The 12,101-nt window shown below is 33.9% G+C and overlaps 1 protein-coding gene across 1 annotated transcript; it reads right to left on the bottom strand.

The window, feature by feature from the left end:
- Positions 1–1,397: 1,397 nt before the first annotated feature.
- On the bottom strand, positions 1,398–3,148 carry LOC145086814 (putative aspartyl protease At4g16563). The gene has a single exon (XM_079024649.1). The coding sequence runs from the start codon at positions 2,986–2,988 to the stop codon at positions 1,600–1,602; it is 1,389 nt and encodes a 462-aa protein (XP_078880775.1). The 5' UTR covers positions 2,989–3,148; the 3' UTR covers positions 1,398–1,599.
- Positions 3,149–12,101: the final 8,953 nt, after the last annotated feature.

Below are 12,101 nucleotides of genomic sequence, written 5' to 3' on the forward strand. Positions count from 1 at the left end.
CCAAATTGAGCCTATCATTTAAAACAACAACAAGTCCCAGAGATGAAATCAAACCAATAACAAAATGATCAGTAAGAGAGCAGTAGGTCCTATTGAATGAACCCAGAAAGATCTTAAATCAAATGTTTAGTGCTATGCTATTTTAAAGTATATGTATTGTTCATTTAGTGGTTAGGGACATGTTATTTTAGTTAAAGAAATAACTTCAACCAAACTCAACTATAAAGACCTCGGTGACACTCACATTGAAGTGATGGAATAAACCTAGAAACATCTAGAAACAAATTTAATGAAATGAGTCCAGAAAATAATAAAATGAACCCGATGTACTATCAAAGATGAAATCAAACCTAGAAACATTTCTTTCGAAATTACTGGTGAGATAAAGTAAAATGTCACGTCATCTCACATGTAGAGTCCATATGGACATGAAATATGTCACATCATGTAATATTTGGTTAGGTAATTCCTGATAACTTGTTAATAAATGTAAGAGAGCATGAAATGACTTAAATACCATCATGTGAGGGGTAATGGGGATCATTAAAGGTGCAACCAAAATGGTAAGTGAGACATGGACAAATGTGTAATCCAAACCCATACTAGGGACAACTTTTGACAAAGTCGAAAAACTTTGACTAAAACTGCAAAATCGTGCCAAAAACAGGGACCGTTTCTGTAATTCACTCAAGAATTAATTTAGCAAGTCAGAGGTCGATTTTGGTGTGCAGCTCTCTCTGCATGTGACCTTCAATCATATCTTCTTTGACTTTCAACCCATATTAACATTTTATTAAAAATACCCTTATCAATCATCATTACCGTACGGTCAGCAAATCCTAAATTAAAAAACAAAATATCTTTTTTCCTAAAGAAAGATTTTTGTGTATATACTATAATTAAAATTAAAAGCCAACACAAATTAATTAAATACAAACTCAATGCTCATTTTAACACAACAATTTAGGAAGCGTTTGGCAGCTTCTGGTTTCTAGCTTTTGATAAAACGTTCTAGTTTAAATAGAAAGTTTCGTTTGGCAGTAAGAGCGTTTAGTTTTTAGTTTAACAAAACGCTCCGATTCAAAAAGCAATTTCATGTAGCGTTTAACAAAACGCTCATGAGCTTTTGAAATCAATTTTCATAATTACCCTTAAAAATATATTTATATATTTATTTATTTTTAATCAATTGTCCTTTTATGTAATTTTATATATTTCAAAAGCTTCCAGCTACTTTTGTCAAACATTCATATAACAAATAAAAGTTATAGCTTCCCGTTACCAGCTACCTGCTACACGCTACCAGCTACCCGCTATCAGTTACTAACCCAATCACACCCTTACTCAATCATTTGAATATGATATACTAAACTACTACATCAAACAAATTTAGCATATTTGGTTACCAAAGAATTTACCAAATTTATTATAATCATAGTTTAATAATACAATTGTCAATAATTCAATATCTTTTCTAAATTTAGGATTAACAGAGATATAATATCTTGTGATTATATAAAATAAAATAAAATAAAAAAATATACTTGAAACTAAACATGGTTATTTCTGTTATAGTTTTTTCTTTCTTCTTGAGATTCTTTACTTGCAAATCTGTTTCTTGAAACCAAGTCTTCCATTTTCCAAATCATATTCCAAGTATATATTCTGCTGTTGATAATTCCCAATGATTATCGATGGCCCGATTCTTGAATTCGACCCGACTAAATTACTTGATACAATCGTCATACACAACACGCCGGAATCTCCAAGAAACGAGAAGTAATCCGCCAGTGGTAGTGATAACTTTGCTCCGCCTTTGAAATGAAACATCAACTCCGGGAACTCTGCAGGTTTTCCGGCGATGTCGAAACACGGACGTAATCCAGATTCCGATTCCACGTCAGCCGCTCTCTTATACTTCGACATTTGATTTTCAAACTCTTTCGCCACCAGATCGTAGACATGACTATCCATGAACGTGAAGGTTGTGCCGGAATCGATGATTGTTCCGCCGTTTCCGTCGGATCCCGGCACCAGAAACCCATATGGGATCTTCACGGTTTTACCACCGACGGTGATTTTCCGGAGGGTTACGTAGTAGTATTCCTGAAACGCCGCCGTGGAACTCATCGGATTCTTGTGGAATTTTGTGTAACTGATTCCTGAATCTCCGGCGCCGGAGTTTGAAGAATTCCGAACAAGAACAAGCTTGCTGCTCACCGGAGTGTCGTCAAACCGGTGAGAGAGTAAACAATATGAAAACTTTTTCAGACCCATTTGAACGGGTAGAGAAGAAGACCCACGCCCAAACCCGGCAATACCGGACGGTTGTCGGGTCGATAAAATGGAGCATCCGACAAGGAAATCATTCACATCACCTTCGTCAAAATCCATCGTCTCCGACAGAAGTAACCCCGATGTTGACCCGGACCCGTATTGAAGCATGTAAGCTGGACATATCTGGTCTCCATTACATCGAATTGGATCAGTCGACCCGAAAACCCACCCGCATTTCGTGTTATTACACCCGATAATCTTAGCAGAGGACGAGAGCTTCGGGATGAATCTGGGGATGTTTGTCTTGTTAACATTTGGGAAATTACAATCGGAGCATGAATACCGATGAGTACATGGAAACCAAACAAGGCTGCTTCCGGTATCCATTACAAATGATAGCTTTTGAGGGGGTGACCCGAAGCTTAGAGAAACAGAGTATCCGCCATAGCTGTGAGGAAACAGGGGAATTTTCGAGGTTGAAGTTTTTTCTTTCGGGTTTTTGAGATGATGGGCTCTGGCTATTGAAGACGACGCAAGGGAGCTTATGGTCTGCAGCCATGGATTGTTTTTGTTTTCTCTTGAAATGTGTTGTGTAAGAGAAAGTGTGAGGGTGTTCTGTGAAGAAGATGAAGATGTACAGATACAGAAACAGAGGATCGTGATCAGATTGAGAATTGAGAGAGAAGAAGAACAAGGAGGAGGAGGAGCCATGGGAATGTGGTTGTGAGGTGAATGAATTTAATCAATGGAAGTGGGAAACGAGAAAAAGATGAAATTTTTATGATGATCACAGATTTTGTTGGTTTTCTTTCTCAAAATGGAGAAGATAAGAGAAAAGGGGTGGAGGTGGGGGTGGGGGGTGATGAAGTGGTTTGATTTCTTGTTGTGATGCATTATTATTATTAATAGCGAACTACAGCTCATTCTCGTAATAATGTACAACTCTCAATGCATAATGTACATGTAGTTTTTGTTCACTTGTTATAAATGTATGAAAGGCTCTCATTTGACCATTGTCATCATTTTAGCTTTTACTATATTTTATTATTAAAAAATAAAAATAAAAAATCTTGTTACTACTATGCATACTCATGTCATTTGACCAATATTGTAATTGTAGCCGTTGGTATTTGGTAACTTCTCTTTACACTATTTGTCATTAGAGACTCTTGTCATTATTCTTAACATGATGTTAAACTTTTGTTGTCTTGTTTGATGAATATCTTACAATGATTCAATTATTTCAATCTTATGAAGTTCCAAAAGATAAATAATCCACTTGCATATATTAAAGATCTTATGCCATAAATGTATTTTAATTTTCGTTCATGATAACAATCTACAATGATTTACTTATCATAACATAATTATTTTATTTTTTTTACTAATGATAGCAATATTTAACTTGAAACTTATAATACACTTATAAATTTAGGTTATATATTACTATTGTTAGTAAATGAATAAAAACAATTTGATACATTGAGTATGATAAGTATGTCGACGTTGATATTACAAGTAAAAATTCAAATTGACGTTGATATTATGGATACAAGTAAAAATTCAAATTGACGTTGATATTATGGATAAAGTATATTTTATATAAATTCCAATTACATATTGTTATTATCATTAAAAAAAAGTATATTGCTATTTGTAAGACCCATATCCGAAAAATAGCTAGAATAATAATAAAAGCATATTACTATTGTTAGTAAAAGAATAAAAACCATTTGATACCTTGAGTAATGTGAGTACGTTGTTGTTATTGTAAGTAAAAATATATTTAGTTGATATTATGGATAGTGTATTTTATAAATTACATTGTTATTATCAATAAAAAAAACTATGTTTATTAAGATTTGTGACACAACATCCGGAAAAAATGCCATCATCAAAAACTTTTTCATATCATCAATCCACATATCACGACATCCATCACCATAATATCATCATGACATCCAGGTGTATATAATCCATTGCATATGATCATAAAATAGAGTATCTAGAAAAGTGTAAATAGAATAAACATAGCATGCTAGGATCAAGTATATGCAACTAGCTAGCATTAATAGTGGGTCATTTTGCTTGCTTCGGAAGTTTGGATGACAAGAAATAACAAAGTGTTTAAGAAGCTAGGAGTCTCCTTAACTAGGATCGTGGACAATGTCATCTCTCTTTCTTTATATATAAGTGAAGTTTTGGGTGTGGTAGTTAGTTGAGTGAAGTTGTTCGTCTTTTACTCATCTTTCATGTAAAGGTACACTATTTGTTTTGCATGTGTTTTAGTTGCTTGCCATTTTTTTTTTTTTAATTTCAAACTTCTAACTATAAATATATTTTAAAATCACACTAACTCTCTATTCTATCTACATAAAAAACATCAAAACTCTCTCAAATTTCTCTACAAATAAATCCTTCATGAAACACACCACTTTTCGATATTTTCCAAACTGAACACAACCATATTACCCACATATACAATCGTCCATCCCCCAATAGGTTTAACACCATGGGTTACACTATTACCACCATGAAATCATTTCCAAATCCTCTCTCGATTAATCCCAACCCCACCCGTCACCCATATCTCAACCCCAAGTGTCACACATATGACATATTGTCACTTTTATATATCAGTAGCGGATCTAATGTATAACAAGTGGGGTGTATGGCCCCACTTAAAACTAGCTTCCATTGGAAATTAGCAAAAAACAAGTTTTTGTTATGTAATTGAACAATTGGCACCCGGTTAAGTTTTTTTAGCACCCATTCTCACTGAAAAAACCCAAGAAACACTAAAAAAAGTTCATATTTTTTTAATATTTATCTTTTATATATTTTGGCCCTCTGTTAGTTTTGGTTTTGGATCCGCAACTGTATATATCTCAACCACAAGTGTCGTCGTTTATATCCCAAACACAAGATGATGAAGATGTGGTGGTACTTGAAACACGATTGAAACAGGAAACCCAACGGGAGGGAAGCTGAAGAAAATAAATGTGCAAAAAAAATCGAAAGAAAACTCAAATGGTCCGGCTCCTCTATAATGTGGACTCCAAAAGAAAAGGGAGCATTAGCAATCGCCTACATACTAATAATTTAAAATATTTAAATTAAGTTTGAAAAAAATAAATAATAAAAAGTGTAGGGTTTACATTGTTATAGATGAATTGTATGTATTTTTGAATCCTAATAACCAGGTAGTTTACACTGTTATAAATCCATTTAGGACATGTATCTGAAAAACGAAGATGAATGGAACTTAAAGTAAAATCTATATAGAATAAACAATTATTTTAACATATACGCCTACGACGAATAATAAATAATTAATTAGTATTTAAATTGGACCGAAAGAAAGGAATGTGTATCTTTTGATGTTCAAAATGTAACCATGGCTTTATTCTTGATTTACGTAATCATAGAGTGTGTCATGGGACGACAAAGAAAAGTAATAGTTTTGAGTAAATGATGAATTTGGAAAATTTATTTATGAGGTGATATGAGTATTCGCAACTATATATAATTTTGTCTTAGGTAAGAATCTACCCACATTACAGAAATGTAAAGAATCAATTTAAAAGTTTTGAACTTAAGAAAACGATTATGTGAAGTAGTTGACCTTAAGCTGGATTCACGATTTAAGGTAACAAACTAGATTGATACTAATAAACAATAATCATGTAAAAAGTGTTTAAAGCTTAAGTATGTCAAATTCAAATTGTATTAAGTTTGAGTAAATCGCCACATTTAGTCTTGGTTGTGGCTCTTGTTTGTGTGTAGGGTTTAAATATGTCTAGGATTTAACCCAATGTTGGTTATATATTTGTATTTGTCATTTGCAATCAAATAAATTATCATACTCACATGGAATTCAAAGTTTTAGCTTAAAACCCTATACTACTAATCACAACCCTTTATTGCCAACCTCCACCCCCAACGATATTCTTTAGTGGTCATCAAATAGGGATGTCAAAAAGTCCCGTGGGGACCCCGTCCCATTTGGGGGATTTTTTTTTTTAAAAAAAATCGGGGGCGGGGGCGGGGTAGGCAATCCCGTTCCGAAACCCCCATGGGGACCCCGTTAATAAATTAAACAAATATTTACATATGTTAATTATATAAATATAATAAACAATAACATAACATGATTTTGAGCTTCCAAAATTCATCAAAAAACATGTTTGTAAGTTGTTAGTATAATTTTTTGAAATGCTATAACTTTTTTATTTTTAACATGTAAAATTCTACTATAAATAATTTTTTGTTACTTAAAAAATAGCTTATTTTAGCCTAAATAACAACTTATTTTAGCCCAAAATCAATCGGGGGTGAGGGAACGGGGACGGGGGCGGGGGTAAAAAGGCTGAACATTTCGGGGGCGGGGGCGGGGGATGCACTCCCCGTCCCGTTTGCCTCCGTTGACATCCCTATCATCAAAGATGCCTTCTCTTGCTGTCGTTTCTGTTTTTTCTTTTCCATGTCCAATATTTTCCACTAGGTGTAAGACTCATGCATTAAATGGGTTCATTTTTAAAAATATATATATATATATATATATATATATATATATATATATATATATATATGAAATTCTAAGCATTTGAGAAGTTTGAATTTATAAGAAAAAAATAGAAAAATATTGAATTGTTAAAATTAAATTGTTTGTTTTTCTTTTAAATTAAACAAATAATTTAGATAAATAAAAAAATGAAACTAATGAAACTTTAATTTAGAAAATTTGAAATTAGAAAGAAGTCAATTAATGAAATTGATATGCATTTATTATTACATTTATTGCAATTATTACATTTAAATATTATGTGGAAATTAATAAAATGATAAAAAAAAAACCACAAAATACCATGTGGAAAAAAATTAATTGAAAATAACCACAAAATGATATGTGGCAAAATTAATGAGAATGTGACATGTGGCAAAAAGTTCTTTATTTATTGGAAATGATTCTTAATTCTCTTTTCCTCTTTCTCCTAAAAAAAGAACTTATTTTATATAACCGGTAACCGAAGATGCATTCTCCCTCCGTTGCTGATCTCTACCGGTAAAAGCCAACCAACCACCAAACTGAAGTTCCTTTCATTCAATGGTTCTTCTCTCTTCTTCTACGGCTTCTACATCTATGCTACAACGACCTTTTCAACAACCTTCTTTGAGATACCTTCTCCTTCCGTTGCCGTCACTTTTGGTTCCCCTTCTCCTTTTCTTCATCGCTCCTTCTTATAACGTCGCTCTCTTCATCACCAAAGTCACAGATTTATCGAAAACCTAACTACTTCTGACACTGTTCGAATTCTATTTTTATGTATATTAGATTTCTCTTTTTATCGAAACAAATTTCCACAAATATAAAATATAATAAATTTTTATTTATTATACATAAACATTCATATTAATATATTTTTATGAAAAATATTATATTTTATATCAGCTTTCATCATGCGTATTATTCACATATGAGTAAATGTGTATCATATTTATATTAGAACTCAGTTTATTTAGATGTGGATAAAACGTATATTATTTACAGTTTATTTACATGTGAATAAATAATGAACTTTAATATAAATTTGATACAAGTTTTAGTACAAAACGTATGACAAAAATTAATGAGCTCGAGGGGATGTTAGTTTAAGTGTTCTTCTTTGGCGTCCTTTTCTTATCTTCATCATGAACATCATTTAAAAAAAATTGTAACTTCAGGTCAACTTGAAGGATACACAAGAATAGACAAAATGTTTGGCAGTTAAATGTAGGAAACCAATAATGTTTCAGGTGGGAGACGAAGTCATGTTGAATGTGTCCTCGTAGAAGGAGGTAGTGTATTTTGTTAAAGGTGAAATGAGTCTTTATTGTTGGACCTGTTTGTTTGTGATTAAGGAATGAGTTGGATAAGTGACTTATCAATTAGAGCTACTAAGGGAAATTCAAGGAATTTATAGCATGTTCCATGTCTGATGACGCATGCACTCAGGAAAGTGCCACTTCAAGAAAGCAAAGTTAAGGAGAAGCTTCATTAGATAGAAGAACATATTGCAATTATAGTTCGACAAGTTATGAAGTTGTGAATGTGGAGATATCACTCATGAAAAAGAAAGTATCATAAGGGATCGAATACGATATGAGAAACCGAACAAGATATGAAGACCAAATACCCTCATTTATTTGTTTAATTCAAATACCGATGACAGAATTTTTCAAAGGGAAAGTTTGTGACAACTCAATATAAAAATGAAGGGATAATGTCATAAAAAACCTTAATTTTGTAAAAAAAAAAAAAAAGTCGGTTTTACCCTACGACGGGTTTTTGTGTCATTAATGTCGCATACTTGTCTCACCTTTTGCGTTTATGCCAAATACCCAGTTGCAAGAGGGTTTATCGGTTACCCCTCAACTTTTCCCCCCGTTTCTTAACCAATGAAGAAATTAACCCCGTTTGGTAAACGTTAGACATAGAGCTCCACACCCTCTCTCCGAAGCGTCAACTCAATCGCAGTCAATCGTAGTCTACTGAGAAAAATCTTGGGCTTTTGGAAGGGAATCATCACGAAATTTGGGTATTTGAAGAGGATTAGGTCTATATTGTTGGTATCGTTGTTCTAGCAGGAAGATAGTTGGGTGATAGTCTCGTTGAGTTGTTGAACCAGTAAGTTTCTCAAATCCATGATTAAAGCAATTATCTAGTTAAAATTCTTCGATTTTGTTTGTAAAATCTTTTTGATTTTGCAGGTAACTGTAATGGCTTCATCCGATGACGTTTTCAAAGAACTATTTGTGTAACGCTCGCGTTTCCAGGCTAGGCATTATCATTGATGTAATAGTCTAGGTTAACCCTTGTAACTCTTTTTGAAGTATTAATGATGAAATATTTGAGTATTATGTGAATTATGTGTTTATTTTCTTAATTATTATAATTTAATGAATTAAGAATAAAATAAGCGTCAAATTTGAAGTGTGGGATAATCCCAATATCTTTGCATAAAGATTTAGTGGTCGAAACAAGGATTCTGAAGATATAAAGAATGCCGAAATCCGAGTTATAACGTAGAAGTTATGACATGTCGAAGTTTCGCGACAGAACCGACAACGCTGAATGACATAAAAAGTGAAATTTATGTTAGAGCAATATTTAGCCTTAGTGATCTAAACGAAAGTCGTAGATTTCGTTAAACCGAGAGCATGCATAAAAAGAACGCCCAAATCCGACTTCGTATGAGGAAGTTATGATTTTTCGAAGTTTCGACTTAACAGTATGCAGCCCGAATACTCGATTTGATATCGAGCGGTTTTTAGCCGAAATAATCTAAATGAGAATCGAAGGTCTCGTTAATAGGAGTAAAACGATAAAAAGATAGGCGAAAACGGACGTCGGATGAAGAAGTTATGAATTTATAACGAAATTTTCCTGTCCCGGCCTACTAAAAATAAATAATAAAAATAAAGTCAAAATTAGCCGAAGGAGTCTAAACGAAAGTTGTAGATCGTAGCCTCACCTACGCGTGAATATAAAGAACGTCGAAAACGGAGTTCGTATGAGGAAGATATGAATTTTTGAAGTTTATTAAATATTTTCGATATTTTATTTATATATATTCTGATATTATCCGAAGGGGGGGAGTCAGCGATCTTATCGTCATTACGCCTAGCGTAATGTCAATTTACGCCCAACGTAATTCGACCTTCCAGCCCCTATAAAAGGAGGTCGAGGGCAACCGAGTTCATTTCTCATTTCTTCCCTTTTTCTCGTGTTTTTGCATCGTTTTTCGTGCAAGAATTATCCCGAAGCCCCGGTATCATTCCCGAGCCCCGAAGCAAGTACCGAGGTCTCGAAGATCCCGAGAAGTAAGATTCCCGAGCCGAAGCTCTGCCCGCGAGGAGTCCGGTTTTTGTGAAGATCTTCCAGATCTGCCGAAGAATACTACTTCTACAAGCTGTAGTGCTGTCCGATCATCTTCTGATCAAGTGAGTGTGTAGTTACTTTCTTCTAACGCATAATTATGAAGTATTTTATACGAAATACGTGTTATGTGTATAGTTTTGTTGTTATATGTGTGAATGTATATTCATTCTCTTCTATCTCATAGATCTGATTTATTTTCTATGAAATACGTGTTATGTGGGTGTGCCTCATCTGTTATGTGGAATATGTATTGAATGAAAATGCTATACAGGTTTTAAACTATGTATGAAAATATATATTTTTATCTACTAATATGTTGGGTAGAACATGGGTAGATAGTTGGTGTGTAATAAACAGATGAGAGGCCTCGATGTTGTTGTTGTTGTTGATCTAGTTATTCAGCGGAGTATGGATAACGACCACAGACTCTTTCTAGACAGTCCTGTGGAACGTTAGCAGGTTCATAACCTGTAGGTGTTGTGAACGATGTGTTCACCGGTGTACTCTATCCCCCCTCATGGTTGCCTTTAGGATATCTATTGTTGAGGAAACCCCTAAGCAGTAATGTCCGTCCCGATGAAAATCCTAGATTAGGTCCCTTGAGATAGATGTGGTTTTAGGGACGTAAAGTGAGGATAACAGGAATGGGTAATCGGGATAGTGATTGGTTGGTGAAATTAAATATAATTTATTTATTGTGGGTTGAAAACCCTATATGCTCACCAGGCTCCCAAGCCTAGCCCACTCAGTTTTATTTGTATTACAGGAAGTGGCGCAAGGGCGTAAGATGGATGAATCATCGAGTTGTTTTGTTTACAAGTCTGTATATGTATATATTTGTTGAATGACTTGTAATGTTATCGTTTATGCTTTATGGTCTGTATCGGAACATGACATCACGAGTTTTGATTATATAATGAAAATGCATCTCTTGATGAAATGCTTTGATAAATATTATTTTATCATGTTTTGTTTTGGGAACAAATTCCGCAACTCTTTTAAATCAAATGGATTTACTCTGAAATTATTTTAAAAAGCATAAATGAAATCGGTCTTTTTTGGCCGTGATTTTGGGGATGTCACAATTTGCTAGTATATACGAGCCCTTCTCTGGACTAAATGAGATGGATTATGAGCTCCATGGTATTTATATGGATCACGAACCAGAGCATGAGTTCGTGACTAGGCTTTATAAATGTAGGGACGTCTTTCTCAATGTTCTACTTAGTGATGAAAACTTAAGGAATTCAAGCATGGCTGATGAAATCAGAGCACAAGTTTATCATGCTAATGAATGGCAAAGTGATGAAGAAGGTGAACAAGAGGCGGTGAAGAATAAGTACAGAATTCATAATCCAAACACACCATGGGATAAGATGGAACCTAAGGTAGGTGATATGTTTGAGTCTCCTGCACAACTTAAGTTTTGTATTCAAAATTATGGGGTGTCAAATGGATATCAGATATACTTTGAAAAATGTGATAAAACTAGACTAGTTGCAAGATGTGGGAAGAGGACAGAGATGAATGATTGTCCTTTCAGATTGTATGCTGGATGGATGTACAATGAAAAATCATTTCAAGTTAAAAATTTGGTTGGAGAGCATCGTTGCAGTAGGAAGTTCAAATTTGGAAGTCTTGTTTCCCCTGAATGGATAGGTAGGCATTACATTACTGAAATTGCAAACACACCTAAGATGAAACTTAGGGACATGATTGTTGATATCAAACAAAGGTTGAGATGTGTAGTATCCATTGGGCAAGTCCGTAGGGCAAAAAAATGGGCCACTGAGTTGATTGATGGAAAACTAACTGAACATTATGCTTGGGTATGGGATTATGCTGATGAATTATTAAGGTCCAACCCAAGTTCAACATGCAAAGTTAGTGTCACTGTCAATCC

The sequence above is a fragment of the Lactuca serriola genome, chromosome 2 (assembly GCF_051521515.1).
Source record: "Lactuca serriola cultivar US96UC23 chromosome 2, Lser_US96UC23_V15, whole genome shotgun sequence".
In the NCBI taxonomy this organism is placed as follows: Eukaryota; Viridiplantae; Streptophyta; class Magnoliopsida; order Asterales; family Asteraceae; genus Lactuca; species Lactuca serriola.

Coding starts and splice junctions, on each gene's coding strand:
- LOC145086814 (XM_079024649.1), bottom strand. CDS start 2,988: ATGGCTCCTCCTCCTCCTTGTTCTTCTTCTCTCTCAATTCTCAATCTG.